Source organism: Hakea prostrata, chromosome 7 (genome assembly GCF_041222555.1).
Source record: "Hakea prostrata isolate BN-2017 chromosome 7, UWA_Hpros_2, whole genome shotgun sequence".
NCBI lineage: Eukaryota > Viridiplantae > Streptophyta > Magnoliopsida > Proteales > Proteaceae > Hakea > Hakea prostrata.
Genome location: NC_142606.1, coordinates 1,966,148 through 1,982,965, shown reverse-complemented (window position 1 = coordinate 1,982,965; position 16,818 = coordinate 1,966,148). Strand labels below are relative to the sequence as shown.

Genomic DNA, 16,818 nt, shown 5'->3' with positions numbered 1-16,818 from the left:
AAAAAAAAAAGTCATTTTTTTTTACAGCAAAAAACATTAAAGGATCTTAGTTGACAAAAGTTATGCATTTGAGTTTTCCGTGCCAATTATTTTGAACAATAGAAGTTCAATGGTGAAAGTGAAGTTCTTGAGGTACATATAAATTTCCTTTCAAAATAATGAGAACAATTTGCTATTATCCTGTTGAAGCAATGCTTCTTGTGCAGTCACGAGAAAGCAACAATATCTAGAAACCTGAAAATGAACAAACACATTTGAAAGAAGAAAAAAAAAAGAGGAACCACGACAGGCACCAAAGTGCAAATCCTCCCATGTGGAACTTCAAGGCATAGGGAGCATGTATAAATGACGGCTTTATACACTCATTACCAACCAAAATGTACATATTGTAGGAATCAACTCCTGAGTTTGTAATGTTTGACGTCGTAAGGAGAGGAGAGGAGGAGGGAGGAAACTCTAATACTAAAATAACAAAGATCTCATGATTTTCACCCAAGATCCTGCATAGGATCCTTACTTGCAAGTCTGGAAAATGCAGTGAAGAAAATCTGAATTCTTCCATTAGGTCACGCAGGCAATGGTTCCTCCATAACTGCAAGAAGAAAAAAAATTGGAGTCAAAACTTTCAGATTTGCAAATCCATCTGTATCCATAGGGAAACAACATCAAATGGGTCGCAGCTCAGGCATCGACAAGGCCAAATATCAGCCGGACAGTGATCATGATCATAAACCGAAGTAGTTTGTTAGCTCCAGAAGCAAAATACAAACAAGATTATCAGAGGTATATGATCCTGCTGAGTTTTGGCCAAGACAATGATTTGATACGGAAGCACAGTGGCAGGGTCCAGTCTGCCTAAGGCACATGTACACAGTCAAGGATCAGAGATAACCTTTTCTTCCTGTTGATACTCCTGTGGAAGCATTGTCCCCGACATCTGCAATAGCCTCAGGAGCAACAGGGGCTTTGGTTGGCACATCTGGAAGCCCCAGGTCCTCATCAATGCTATTGCTCTCAGCTGCTTGAGGCTTGCCTGATTCGGGTCTCTGTAATTGAGCACTTTCTTCAAGAGATGCCACTGAAGGAGCGGGAACTTTTGGTAGATCTTGAAGAGTGAGCTACACATATTTAAAGGGGGAAAGAACAGAGAACTATCAAATAACAAGCAAAATGGCTTTGTTCCCCCCAAAAAAAACAGAAAAGGAAGAAAAGAAAGGATCTTCAACTCCAAAATATGACCAAAGATGGTAAAGTGGACATTGCTACTTATTTAACACACCCCGCAGCTAAACAGAGGATCAGCAAGAAAGTGCAAAAGGACAAAAAGGACAGAGCAGCCAAGGTTTACAGAAAGTTATAAGAACCCATCACCCAGCTAAGCAAATTAAAAGTCCAACCACTACAGTGGATGGACTAATTGTGACCATTAAAAAATATATATATATATAAAGAAAAAAAAATAGAACCTAATTGTTCAAGACTATGACCACCAAACAACCAGGTGAGCCTTCCCATGAAAAAGGGAATCCTAATCTAAAAACTTACCTACAAACAAGACAACATAGTTATTCTGATAGTTACCACACATACCTCGGTTTCCAAATTCTCAAATTCTGCTAGGACTTCTTCTTCATCTTCTGCTGACAGTTTTTCCCCTAATATTGCATTTATTTCCTACAGCACCCACAAGATGTAAGCGGATAACCGAAACAAGCAATAGATTAACTGGTGAACAGCACTTTAATGTTCAACTTTAATAGGCACTAAATAGCATTTCAATAAATAGACTAAAGCACAAATATATAGATAAGGAAAAGGAACACAAAGAATATAAATAGTCTCAACTCTCAATACTAACAGGAGCAGAGATTGATCCACGTTGGCATAGAGGGGAAAAAGAGAAAAGGAGGAGCTAGTCAGGGCCCGGGGGAGGGAAACTTTTTGAAAATTTCTGTTTCTCCCAAATTTTTTTAAATCTGTAGTGATAAAATACAAACACTGGCCTCCCCCTCCCTATCTGAGAAAATTTTTACTGGTAAAGATAATGGATAAAAAAGGTCATTGTGTTTTGTGGCTTTTCAATTGTTCTTGTTTTCGTAAAAGAATAAATATAGATTTTAAATTAACACCTTTTTTTTTTTTTTAAATATTAATCACCATTCAGCAGGATCATACTAGGTTGGCACCTTTGACGTGGTGGTGCCGTGGTGCCCAGCATTGGATGGACATCACATGGATTTCATTAGATCTTAGCCGCACAAAAGAGCATGTGCAGATTATACCAATTTAAGTGAAACAAACTGTTTTCCCTTGAACTAAATTGAACCATTCTTTTATGAGGCTGAGATCTAATGGAATCCACATAACGCCTATCCAACCCTGAGCACCACATGCATCACCATGTTAGAGGCACCAGCCTAGCACGATCCCGGTCGGCCCCTCCTGATGTTAAATCTTGGCTTCCCTCCTAGAGGTAGTTATAGACTGACTATCACTGATCAACCAATAGTTGCAGTAAGTAGAAACCAGGAACATATATGGGAGCCACATAAATATTGAACATGCTGATGGCAACAAACTTGTAACATAAGATATGGAATATGAATTTCCCAGATATCAAAACCAATGATTGGGAAAAGAAAAGAAAAAGGAACACAAATATCTGGTAAACCAGCAAGGAAACTCCCCTTTATTTCTCTTATGCACAAGTATCGAAACCAATGATTGGGAAACCGGAAAAAAAAGAAGAAAGAAAGCAAGAACACAAATATCCGGTAAACCAGCAAGGAAACTCCCCTTTATTTCTCTTATGCACACATTGTAATCTTTGATGAATATTTGGCCCTATAATATGATATCCAGGCACTGAAACACAAAATTGCTGCCCAAACATGTCATCTCATTATGTATCATGTATCTCTAGCACAAAAGCTTCTGGAACAAATGTCTCATTTTAAAATGATATTTTAATGTCATTTTAGATTCACAGTATAATGTTCCCTTTCTGTCTACTTGTCTCACAAAGATAAGATATATACTTTCAGGGAAAATGAACGGTGAGTCTGAGATCACATTGAAATATACACTTGAATTGAGCAAGCTTTCTGGCTTTTGCCTTCTTCATTGCCTGGAGATCTGCTGGTATTTGAAGTCCAGAGTTTCCCGGTGATTCAAAGACTAGTGATTCAAATACCAGCAGGAAACCTTGAGTTCTAGGTGTTTGGAACCCTAGTTCCTACCTTTGACTGTGGAATCCATTGTGCAAGAGTCTGCCATACCGACTGCTGCGTGGGAAACTTGGTGCATGGTAAGGAGATCCAATTCCCCATCCCCCTTTCTTTCTCCATTAGTTTTATTTTGACTGAAGCTTCATTACCCCATTGTGGAACCCTAACCCTGACCTCACCCAACTTCAATTCCAGTCACAGTTGTCAAGGCGTCGGCTAGATGTCCAAGATTTCAGAGGTTCCGGGCATCAGGGTGTCGCCTAGGCAACACACGTTGCCTTGGTTTTCTTCACCCCTTTGGACGTCTTGTCTTCTTGATGCCTTGACAACTATGATTCCAGTGGTTTCCACTGTCAGAAACCTGCTAATCCAATTGAAATTATAAATAAAGGTTTGGGGGGGGGGGATAGAAGCTCTTGCTCCTTCCCAAATTTACAGCTATTTTCTCCATCACCTCAAATCTCATCTACTTCTGCTATTCATTCCCTATTTTTTTCTTGTTGTAATGTTGAATAACATGGGGCTGGAATATTATCCTTTCATTTAGGTGTCCTTAGGATTTTATTATTTTTTTCCTTGACTGTTAATTCATGTCACTATAAATGAGGGCTTCTGTCATTAATGATGTGTAACATCATCCTCTCACTCTGATTCCAGACTTGCAATCCATCTTATTTGAATTCCAATTCTTGAAGACCATCAAAATCACCCCCATTAACAAGAGTGCCACAGAAAAAAGTCAATGTAAAGAAGATAGCTCTTTTCTAGAGCAAAAGAAGGCAATCATTTGAACATCCAGGCATATTGTTCAAAAAAGAGGAAAAAGAAAGAACATCCATAATAGCAGAAACAATAATGGAACAACAAACAGGGTTCTTTAATTATTTAATAGAAAATCAGAGGATTTGACATGAACAAAACTCACATCTTGGTAAGCTTTTGCTTCATCTGTATCGTCCATCAGTTTTTGAACATCCTCCAAATTGATTTCACTTTGTATAGACTTGATAGCATTATTACCAGTCTTCAAGCTCTCGAATACAGCCTTCTGCTTGCTGGCCAGTTCAATGTCTGCCAACTACCACAAATTGTATGGAGAACCATTTCAAGAATTAAATCACACTATACAACTCACTAAACAAGAGAGCTCAGAGTGTTAGAATAAGCATATCAGCGTCATCACCTTATTTTGAAAATGGAAGAATAACTGGATGAGATTACTTACCTGTTGTTCCACATTAATCAACCAGTTATCAACTTGCTTCAATAATTCTTCCTGTGCCTTCTTCTTCTTTAATGCAAGTAAAGCCCTGTCTTTCTTCTTTTCACGAATCAAGTCCCTCGCAGCTTGCTTCTCAGCTTCAATAACAGCATCGAGCTGAAAGCATCCATAAGAAAAAACATTGCACAAAATTAAGAAGCAGCTATTAGTATTCCCAGTTGTTTGAGATTCCTTAGAAGAATGAACAAGAGAACATACAATTTTTTGTAAGAAAGCTGAAAGAAAATCATTCATGAAAAAGAGGAAGAACTGTGCACTCAGGTGCCATACAAAAATCTCCGGCAGAAACCATCCACAAGAATAAACAACATAACCTACATAATGCAGATTCATCACACAAATGGACTTTATTTCTTTGGAATAAGTCTTGGGTTGGGCCATGTATGACAGTACTAGGCCACTTTGAGGGACCTAAAGAAGGGTACCAAAGGTGAATACAAAAATAGCTTTAATACTTAGCTTAATTTAAGCTTTAACCAGTGGTTCAATTCAAGCTATCAGTTGTAATCAGGACTCTACACTTGCCCATGTTGGACAAAGGAGGTAGTATTGTAACTAGAAGCCCCATCTCGGGCTGCATAACACAAGTATGATAAACATTTTTTGCTTGCTAGCTGCTGCAGCTGTTACCTCAGCTTTCTTCCCCATTGAGTGACAGCTTAGTTCTGAGTCATGTACTGATGTCTAAACTGGTGAGATTGGTTTGCAGTCTGTCAGCTCTTCACAAGGGGAAACCACCCGGGAGGTTTTCTTAGTCGGATTGGTTGGATCGTTAATTCCTTGATGGCATGATGCCAGAGAGATCCTTTAAGCTTTCCTTTTCCTTTTCATTAGTTTGAAGAACACACTCTCACAGTTCAAGAACAGCATCAAGTGCAAGCATTCCAATCCGAGAATACTTGCTAACCACCCATCAACTATCCATTCTTCAAGTATAGTATTCATTCCCAATCCCCAACAATCTAATCTTCTAATCCGAATACCTAACTCCCCTTCTCTAAATTTGTTTTTAAAACCCTATTTTCCAAGAACCTACTTATACCCTGCATACACCATCAGATTTCATCCTTAATCATCTCTACGCTTATACACATCATCCCCTATCTCCTATGAAATCTACGAACGCTCTCATTCAAGAAACCCTAATCAGTGAAATCTTGGGCTGAGATCCAAAAACTACTTCTTGACAACCATCACAACCCAAAGTGATCAACTGCTTCTCAGTTGAACTTCAATCCCATCACCCCATCTAAAGATACTTCATCCTATCAAGAACCCACAGAAATCCATATATCCAAGATCTGAGTATTTGATGACTTTCTTGGAAATTGAAATTACCAAAACCCTGAAAGGATAATCTTCCATTCCAGGCCATCCAATCATCAATTTCCATCAATAGTTGGACCACTATTACACCCTTACAGCCCCTTCACTCAATCGCTTTTGCAGCTCCATCCACTATCACAAACCCTACTTTAAAAACCCAATTTTCACTGGAAACCCAAACATAAAAAACTACTTTCCACTATCAGAATCAACCGTAATTTGGATCTAACCACCGGTCCACCGCCTCAGGCCCCCCACGCTCAATCGGAATATCAGACCAGACTAGGACCTGGAAACCCACCCTAGTTTTCCAATTTCTCTTTTATAACCCTAAAGTAACCCAATCCAAGCTGGTTTTGTTGAAGATCCTATTAACCAGTCATTTGCCCTACTAAGGCTACATAACATAAGTAAACAAAACCCAACCACCAATTTGATCTAGCCCTTGATTGATAGAGGATCAACTAGGAGCCAGTTTTTCCACAAGACATTATGTAGAACCAACGCAAGTAGGTTCAAGAAAGGTTTCTTAAAATTACAGTTGGGATCGCTTTAAAACTAATGTTGAAGATGATCTTATGCAGAAAGTCCCATTAATCTCATATGGGGTAAGACCTCTTGAGTTGGAAAAAGAGTCTTAGCTGTTAAAATGGGATGGAACTTGGAGGGAATGTAGATAATGATGCGAGGGGATGATCCTCTAAGTTGCTGACGTTCCAATGGGTAAATTGGGCTAAAGCTAGGTTCCTGTTTTCAGAGAGGAAGTATGAAATTTCATGAACCTCGCTGGTTTCTAGAGTTAGGATGGTGGGATGCTCTGAAACTTGGAGGGTATATAGGTAAATGCTACACAATATGATCCTCCAAATATTGATTGGGTTTGGATGGTTAACTTTGAAGGTACAGAGTTTCTTGTTTCTGGGGTTTTAGGAAGTCCAAAAATTAAAGAAAATAATTATTAAAAAAAAAAAAAAAAGGTGACAGAAGCGGAATGGGGTACTGGCTGCCACATACCTGGATGGGAGAGCTTTGTCTTGATCTGCCGAGGAGCTGGAGTGGCTTGTGTAGGTTGAAATTCACAACCAATAAAGAATTCTTGGTTAACTTTGCGAAGAACTTTTTATCAAACTCTTGACTTTCCTTATCAAGGGCTGAAGACACCATTCTAATCAAGAATGGTGACTATTTCATTTAAATAATCAACGGCAGCAAAGCTGATGATTTCATTAAATAATCATCTACTATCCCATCGATTGGGGAATGAGGGACTAAGGTCCTAAAGGCCATAGGACTTGGACTTGGAATCTAATTAAAGAACAACTCAAACCTAACTTGCATTTTATGGTTCAATCCTCACAAGGACTCTTTATTGACTCTAATAAGGACTAATTAAATAACATGCATCAGCCTAAGTAAGGACTAGTAAATATCATGCATCAGCTTAATAAGGACTAATTAAAGAACTTGCATCAGCCTTAATGTAGAGTAATTAGATAACATATATCAACTAATACTAGGCTGCCCTTACCCAGCCAAAATTACTAACATGAAAAGAAAATACGAATAACAACTAGACATATCATGGCTGCCAGAATTACTAGACTGCCCTTCCCCAGCAGAAATTACTATCATGAAAAAAAAATACCAATAAGAAGTATACTCTCCTATAATGGCTGGCAGAACTACCAGACTGCCCTTACCCAGCCGGAATTACTGACATGGAAAAAGAAGAGCTAAGTATGGGGCTTTTCAGGCACATTAAAATGCTGAAGCCATGCTGGGCAGCAAGCTCAGGGGCTTCAGTTGGGCTTCTAACTGCTGACCACCAATTCTGAGAGCCCTAATTAGAGGCTGGACCTGCATCATAATGTCAATTCATATTCCAGCTATACCATAGGGCAAAAGAGTTGTCCTCCATATCTCAGTGACTACTGAAGCACCCTTTGAAATCATCCACATAACCTTGGATATAATTTTCTCGGCTGCTTCTAGCTTTCCTGCAAAAAACATGCATTCATATCCTTCCATATGCCCCAACAAACTGCAGAGAGATTCTTGACGCTGTTACCATCCTCTGTCAGAATAGGCATCCGTCACTCCATCCTAGCAGCAAGAAGAGGTCAGAGAAAAATTCCATCACAAACTCATAATCAGGAACATTCCTCCGAATACTACCCTTGCAAATACCAAAGCAATTAATAAATGGGGTACACCTCACCACAAAACTGGCATCAGTTATCAAAGCCTATTTGGATGATTCCCATTGTAAGGATCCTCTCCCGAACTGAAAACCATGTTAAGAAGTGAATTCTAGGCGCTCACCTAATCCCTAGTAATCTGTGTGGCGAAACTTGGCATCTACAAGCTAAAGAAAGACTAAAGTCACTTAACTGAAAATTTCCTTCATCTCTGGACTCCAATACCCTAAGGTCCCCTTCTCTCACTTACACCGTTTCTTGCATGGGCAATACTCCACCACCCTCTCAACCTCCAGCCATTTAATTCTCCCAAAAACACAAAGATCGAACTCCCTTCCCTCTACCCACTTCATGCATTCCTTCACCTTCACATACATCTTCAAACTGTGGAAAAGATATCCAGGAATAAATCCTTCAATGTGACCTCTCCCACATCAATGGTCATGGGAAAACTTCACTTTTTCCCCATTCCCTACCCAATAACTGACCCTCTATGAATAATTTGAATTTCAGAGATACCTTCCAGACCTTTATCCTATAAGGCATTAAATTCTCAATTCTCCATTCTTTTCAGGAACAAATCCTTCAATTACCCCTCCCCACCAAAGGTCATGTCAAAACTTTACTCTGTTCCCATTCCCTACATAATAACTGATCCTATAAATGAAAATCTGAGATATCTTCTAGACCTCTTTCAACATCTTTATCCATAAAGTTTAAGTGCTCAACATCTCTCAATTGCCATCCCCTCCCTTAAGCCCCCCTATTAGGATCGAAACCGGAGACCATTTGCACAACAAAAAAAAAGAAAACGCAAAACACGAGATTTTTACGTGGGAAACTCTCGAGGGGATGAAAACTCACGGTCGCCAAACAATCCACTAATTTTCGCAAACTGAAAAAACCAATTAAGTGGAGGAGAGTTACATATTTATACCAAAAAACCCTAAACTGAGATATAATCAACACCTTCAATATCTCAGGGTAATCAGGGCTGTCGAATGAAGAATTTTCATGTAAATCAGGTACATTAATTTTTGGCGCAAAGCGAGCGAAGGCCAAGTTTACAAGAATCGGGCCCACATACATAACACCCCCCTTTCTTTTGTTCACTTTCTAAACATATTCAGTAGTTATTTGCCAAAGGAAAAAAAAAGGAAAAAGGATTATTTGTTTCCAACTTTGTGATTAAATCAAGTGTCTTGCAATTGGCTTTCGAATGAAATAAAAGACTAACTTCAACAAATTGTCAACACAAGCTACCAACACTCTAGGCTCCAGTAACTATACTACTCCGATGTAAATATAACAAAACTTCTAATTGCAAAATAATACTTACAACACTAGAAAATTTGATAACCAAATTTCAACCAATGGGACAATGTTGATTCAGGGGGAGCACGTGGAGTACTATAGATATTTATAAAAATTAAAAAATCTCCATTAAGTTTGGTCGATTAATAAGCTATGGGTTAATTCTAAAAAGCTTCAAACCAGTATAATATGAAATTCAGCATTTACATAGATAAATCAATGGTTGCACCTTAGAGCATAATGAGATAGTGCTTGTTGTAGTCGGTAGACTCTAAAGAAAGTTGTTTATTGTATGGCAGCGTCAACAACACAGGTTGTGATCTATCCATCACTAAAGTGGTAAAGGGCAACGTGGAAGCTCAGCAGGGTCAGCATAAAAGCAAGGTGGCAGAACCTCCTAGAAGGTCCAAGAGAATGATCAAGCCTCCTGTTCGTATGATAGAATATGCTTAATGAAGGATGGAGATACATGAGTTGCATGGAAATGCCCTCCTCAATTATGAATCCAGATCCCTAGGTCTCCCGAATGTTGGTTGTTAGTATATAAAGTAGTAACTAAAACCCTAGCAAAGCAGAAAAGATGTTAATTCTTCTGCCTCTGTCTTCTTCCTAAAAGTTTTGTGTAAGGCTATGTTTCTCCTCTCAACCTCTTTGCTGTAATTTCTTCTATTATCATCAGTTCAATTAAAGGAAGTTCATATCAATTGGTCCGACCTAACGGATCGATGGCGGAGGGATTGAGGAGCAGACAGTTAGACGAAGTAGTGAAGCAACTCACAACCACTTCATTGACTCAAGGCGAACAACTTGACACTCTACACAATGCAATTTCAGAGCAGAAGTAGTCAATAGCGAAGCAGAAGGAAACGCTCTCAGAATTAGTAATGCAGGTCGCAGCGATCGGAGGTCAATTGGAGCAAGTGTTTCGACGAAATCCGGCCATGGAATCGCGAATTCAATCCCCTGTATCACAAGAAGCATCGTCCTCCTTGTCAGTGGGCAACATCCTACCGAGAACCATGAAGCTTAATTTCCCTCGGTTCAATGGCTCTAACCTGGATAGCTGGTTGTTTAAGGCGGAGCAATTTTTTGGATTACATTCCACTGGTGACGATCAAAACTGAAGGTATCTTCCTTCCATATGGATGGAGCAGCACTCAGATGATTTTGATGGATGCAAACGATTGGGCAGCTAGGAACATGGGCCGCATTCACTAAGGCGTTGATGCTACAATTTGGTCCTTCACCCTTTAAAGACCAGCAAGGAGCACTCGCTAAGCTGATTCAAACAGCGTCGGTCACAGAATATCAGACGCAATTTGAGGAATTAGATAGTCGAGTCTCAGGGTTACCTCCTTCCTTTGTAATTAGTTGTTTCATAAATGGGCTAAAGCCTGAACTCAATCACGAAGTTACAGCTTATCGTCCCACCGATATGGCTAGTGCCATAGGCATCGCAAGGTTGCATGAGACTCGTTTACAGGAGCAGCGGCGAGCACCCATTCGCACCATTCCTGTGTCAACTCGACCTCCTTTACTTCCCACTCCACATGTTCGACCCTTGGCCTTACCAACACCACCTATTCCAATTAGACGATTAACCCCTCTTGAAATGCAGCAGAGAAGGGAAAAGGGTCAATGTTTCAATTGTGAAGAAAGGTACGCTCCGGGGCATAAGTGTAAGACTAAACAACTATTGTTACTAGAATTTGGGGAGGGTGAGCCGTCCAACGATGGTGAGCAATTGATTGGTGATGGAGCCTCCTCGGAAGGCGGCGATATCGAAGGGGTTACCCCTAAGTTATCATATCATTCACTGATGGGAACGAACACCACCACAACGTTGAGGTTTACGGGGATCGTAGGAGGGCGTCCAATGCAAATATTGGTCGACAGTGGGAGTACCCACAATTTTATTTAGGGAAGAATTGCCAAGTTGCTGAATCTACTGGTTGAGTCGGCACCTGCAATTACCGTCTTGGTTGGAGATGGAAATAAACTGATATGTGAAGGGCAAATCTGTAATGTCCAGCTTAAGGTACAGAACCAAACCCTACTCATTGATGCATATGTTTTAACCGTATTTGGCGCAGATATAATCTTGGGAGTCTAGTGGTTGTCTACCCTGGGGCCAATACTGTCTGAGTACAACAAGCTCCTACTACAATATAATGCTACGGGTCAGCCTATTACCTTAGTGAGAGAAACAAACCCAAGCCCAACCCAATTGGACTTTCGTGCGCTTAAAAGGGTGTTGATACCCCACAGTGTAGCAAGTCTTTATAAGTTGGAAGTGGATCTGAGAATTGAAAATTTAACTGAACCTGATGGTCCTGCTTTGCAAAGTTTATTACAGCAGCATGGGGCCCTGTTTGAAGAGCTCATGGGCTTATCTCCTAAAAGGGAACATGACTATGCAATACATTTGCAGCCCAATTCACAATCTGTAAACATGCGGCCCTATCAATACCCTCATTTTCAAAAGAGTGAAATTGAGCGCCAAGTGGCGGTTATGATGACCAATGGGATTATTAGGCCCAGTATAAGCCCATTTTCATCACCAGTCCTCATAAAAAAAAAGGATGGAACTTGGAGGTTTTGTGTGGATTACCGTGCATTGAACTCTATCACGATCAAGGATCGCTTCTCGATACCTACCATTGATGAGCTCTTTGATGAATTGCATGGGGCCCAGTATTTTTCAAAGTTGGACTTACGGTTCGGGTATCACCAGATTAGGGTGCGCAAAGAAGACATTCATAAGACTGCGTTTCGTACGCATGAAGGGCATTATGAATTCATGGTGATGCCTTTTGGGCTCACTAATGCCCCAATCACCTTTTAGGCCACGATGAATAGTGTGTTCAAGGCCCATTTGAGAAAATTTATTTTAGTCTTTTTTTATGATTTACTGATTTACAGCCCATCATGGGCCTCTCACATGGAACATTTGCAATTGGTGTTAAGTATTCTTAAAGCCCACAACCTATTTGCAAAGAGAAATAAGTGTACGTTTGGTCAAGCCCAAGTTGAATATCTAAGCCATGCGGTGTCAAGCTGTGGTTTAGAAGTGGATCAACACAAAATTGAAGCTATCTTATCGTGGCCAACTCCAAGAAACCTTAAAGATGTCAGGGGATTTTTGGGCTTATCCGGTTACTAAGGCGGTTTGTGAGAGGATATGCTCAAGTGGCCACACCACTCACGAATTTAATGAGGAAGGGAGAGTTTTAGTGGAGCACTACAGCAGAAGCCTCATTTCGTGAACTACAGAAGCTTCTCACAGGTGCACCGGTGCTTGCCTTACTAGACTTCTCAAAGCCCTTTACGATGGAATCGGATGCGTCACGGACAGGAATCAGAGCGATTCTGATATAGGAAGGGCATCCGGTGGCCTATTTCAGTAAGAAATTATCTCCACGGGCACAGGCAACTTCTACTTACAACCGTGAGATGTCGGCCATTACTCAACCTGTCGCTAAATGGAGACAGTATCTCCTCGGTCGCAAATTCTACATTCTTACACATCAGAGAAGCCTAAAGGAGTTGAACTCGTAGATCAGACAAACACTTGAGCAACAGGAATGGCTGATTCGGCTCTTAGGATTCAACTTTGAAATCATATATAAGCCAGGAAGGGAAAATCAAGGCGCCGATTCTCTCTCTTAAATACTGCCGATGGCAATACAAGCTATTTCATTAACAATGTCGTCACCGCAATTTTTAGAAGAATTATGAGCTAAAGGTGTGCCGAAGGTCGCTGAATATCAGGTGAGAGATGGCCTGCTATTTCACCGAAACCGCCTTGTGCTACCAACCGACTCCCGTTTCAAGCAATTATTCTTATATGAATTTCACAGCTCCAGAGTAGGTGGCCATACCGGTTATCTTGAGAACAATGAAACGGATTGGTGCTAACATCACATGGAAGGGGATCCGCAAGGACGTCAAACAAGGCAAGGTAGCGATCATTGTGGTGGTGGACCGATTGTCTAAGTACGCCCATTTCTTCACCTTATCGCCTGGTTTTATAAGCTTCAAGATCGCCGCAGAGGGAATCATCAAGCTACATGGGCTTCCTCATCCAATCGTCTCCAATAGGGACCCCTTATTTATGAGTGAAGTTTGGAAAGAGCTGCATAGACTACAAGGAACCTTTTTAGCACACAGTACAGCATAGCACCCGCAATCTGACGAGCAATCCGAAGTTCTGAATCGGTGTATAGAAATGTACCTTCGATGTTTTGTGTCTGAGAACCCGCAACAGTGGTCAAACACCTCTCTTGGGCTGAATATTGGTACAATACAGCATACCACACCATTGCAGGTATGACACCCTTTGAAGCTCTTTATGGAAGACCCCCTCCTACCCTGATACGCTATAACCCCCAAAGTTCTACAAACGCAGCGACAGATGATGCTTTGATGTCTTGTGATCAAATACTGGTGGAGTTAAAGGGTAACCTTCATATGGCACAGTCTCGCATGAAATCTTTTGCTGATATGCGACGAACTGAGAAGGAGTATTCAGTAGGCAATTGGGTTTATGTGAAGTTACAACCTGACTGACAATCCATGGTGGCGCAGGCTGCATCCTAAGCTTTCTCAAAGATTTTTTGGGCCATATCAAGTTAAAGATTGTATTGGGCAAGTAGCTTATTGACTAGAGTTACCACAAGGATCACAAATACACCCTGTATTTCATGTTTCCCACTTGAAACCCCATTTGGGAACACCTCCCTTCACCCTTGAATTAATGCCGCTGCCTCCAGTCGATCCGACACCAGCAGCAACTTTGCAGTCTCGACAGGTCAAGAGAGGGCAACGCCTCATTCAGTAGGTTCTGATTCATTGGGAAGGTCTGCCGATGGAAGACGCTTCCTGGATAGACCTTGCAGCTGCACGTAAATGGTTTCCAGGTTTTAACCTTGAGGACAAGGTTAATTCTCTAGAGGGTGGCAATGATGATCTGTCCATCACTAAAGTGGTAAAGGGCAACGTGGAAGCTCAGCAGGGTCAGCATAAAAGCAAGGTGGCAGAACCTCCTAGAAGGTCCAAGAGAATGATCAAGCCTCCTGTTCGTATGATAGAATATGATTAATGAAGGATGGAGATACATGAGTAGCATGGACGTGCCCTCCTCAATTATGAATCCAGATCCCTATGTCTCCCGAATGTTGGTTGTTAGTATATGAAGTAGTAACTAAAACCCTAGCAAAGCAGACAAGATGTTAATTCTTCTGCCTCTATCTTCTTCCTAAAAGTTCTGTAAGGCTCTGTTTCTCCTCTCAACCTCCTTGCTGTAATTTCTTCTATTATCATCAGTTCAATTAAAGGAAGTTCATATCAGGTTGCAGGCTGTATTTTCTAAAGTTAAACTGGGGGTGGTAAAGGGATTTAATTAGGAAGCAAATCATCTGAACAGTGATTCTTTTGCACGTTGGTCTTTTATGCATCATCAAAGTTGACCAAGTAGGATGAAGCATTGAACTCTTGTGACAGATCAAATGTCTTTTCCATTCTACATAGATGATTTTATTGGCGGCTCAACAGTATGGGGTCATGCATCCGTGCTAATCTGAAGTAGCCTAATGCCTTTGTGAAGTTTATGCATTGGATCACTTAATTAGTATTTTTCAACATTGCAGCTTGATCCTAATCAGTTTAGCAGAAATCTATGCATTTCATAGTATTTCTACATTCAATCTTTAACCAACACAGCTAGCTTCATAAAACATATAGACGCCTAATCAACCCACGATCAGCAGGTTCATGAAAAGCTACTGAAATTCAACATAAATAAGCAAGGAATTTCTGCTTTACCAACCTGTTGCTGGTACAACCCAAGCTTCCGCCGCTGGGTTTTGAGAGAGAGAATCGCTCGATCGACTTCGGTAATCTTCGGTTTCTTAGCGAGTAAATTACCCATCACCGCGATCCAATTCAACCATGACAAAGGAAGGAATGTGAAATGAAATCTAGGTCTACTGCGGGAACTCTAGACGCTTTTGAGAATTCGAATCTCAATGTGGTTCACAGTCGACAATAGACGTCTATAACGTAATAACGACCAGCAAATCGGGTTGTGTGAGGACCGGCGAGAATGTGGGTGTAATGGGCTTCATGGCTAAACTCGTCTTAGATATCTTGGCCCATTACGTCGTTGATTAACAAATCCTCTTTTAGGCGGGTTGGCAGAAGATAAAAAAAAAAAAAAACTAACAAAGCCCACTTGACCGTAACGATATCGTCCCTTGACACTGACAGCTGGAGTGTCGACAGGCCAACCCAACTATATTCCGATCGGACGAGTTAGCATGCTTTACCCATTGAATGGTTGCTTAGTCAGCAATAACTGGTACCTCTTATCAAATAGGTCACAGTTCGACTCTTCCTATGGTATATATATAGAGTAGTCCCGAATCCATAATATATATCTATTAATTTCCAAGAAAAAACAAAAAAAAAAGCAATAAGCTCAGTTGGCTATGAACAATGCCTCTTAATGAATTCGCCATACTCGATCATCCCTAATTGTATACCCCACTTCCACCTCCATCTCCCTTTGGTAAAGGGCAAAAACCAACTTATTTTATATTTAATTTGCATTAATGGTGTCAATCCACTGAATCCAGTACCTAAGTTGTACATTCAAATTGATAGGATAAAATCGTACCATACTGAATAATTAAAAAAAAAAATCGAATTACCAATATCATAGCGGTCGTTGATTGTAATGCACACATTGACGCGAGTAATAATTAATTTTTGTGAATGTACAAATGTATAGGTTTTTTGAAATTTTTGGATTTCACCCCCATACCCATAAATCTACAAATTCACGTTTTAGTGTAGAAAGGTGAATATCTATATTTCATGAATCTAGATATTTTTAATCTCTGGATTCATGTAACCAAACAGACCATTAAAAAACGAATTTGTATCTACTTACAGAATGGGAAAAAATATATATTCAAAAAATAATGATTATTCAATAAGATATATTTTTAAATTCTTTACTTAAATGGAAGGTTTTTTTTTTTTTTAAATAACAACAAAATCCCTGTATTTTCGTGGTAATTTTTTCCGCCCAACTACTATTTTACTATGAACTTCTCAAACAATCCTCAAGTCTTTTATATAAAAATTTGTGAGAAATGCTTACCAACTCCTTCAATCTCTTGGTATTTAGTCAAAGGTGGTATGTTAAAGTGGTTAAAGACCCAACTTCCCTATGGGAGGTTTTGGGTTCGCACTCACTCGGCGGTAGGCCTGTAAACGGACCGGATTCGGAATCCGAATCCGAAACTTTATCGGATATCCGATAATAATCCGATCCAATAAAATATCCGATTATTGATTGATAATTGTCACTTTTTTACATTTTTTACTATAAATTTATAATTTCCGATTACCGATTACCGCTATCCGAATCCGATTACCGGTATCCGAATCCGATTATCATCTATTT

At 40.2% G+C, this 16,818-nt stretch overlaps 1 protein-coding gene across 1 annotated transcript; it reads right to left on the bottom strand.

Annotated features, from left to right (window-relative positions):
• Positions 1-93: 93 nt before the first annotated feature.
• On the bottom strand, positions 94-15,334 carry LOC149008880 (vacuolar protein sorting-associated protein 20 homolog 1-like). Its single transcript, XM_089164096.1, has 6 exons — positions 15,175-15,334; positions 4,453-4,605; positions 4,153-4,305; positions 1,591-1,674; positions 893-1,118; positions 94-592 (listed from the first exon to the last, which is right to left on the bottom strand). Exons 1-6 carry the CDS (start codon positions 15,274-15,276, stop codon positions 567-569), a joined length of 744 nt encoding a protein of 247 aa, XP_089020222.1. The 5' UTR covers positions 15,277-15,334; the 3' UTR covers positions 94-566.
• Between the last annotated feature and the right edge of the window lie 1,484 nt (positions 15,335-16,818).

What these genes read in the sequence shown, in the direction of transcription:
- LOC149008880 (XM_089164096.1), bottom strand. Translation starts at nt 15,276, where the DNA reads ATGGGTAATTTACTCGCTAAGAAACCGAAGATTACCGAAGTCGATCGA. An exon ending in TGATTAATGTGGAACAACAG is followed by an intron (nt 4,306 to 4,452) that starts GTAAGTAATCTC and finishes AATTTGTGGTAG; the next exon opens with TTGGCAGACATTGAACTGGC. An exon ending in TTGAGAATTTGGAAACCGAG is followed by an intron (nt 1,119 to 1,590) that starts GTATGTGTGGTA and finishes AAATATGTGTAG; the next exon opens with CTCACTCTTCAAGATCTACC.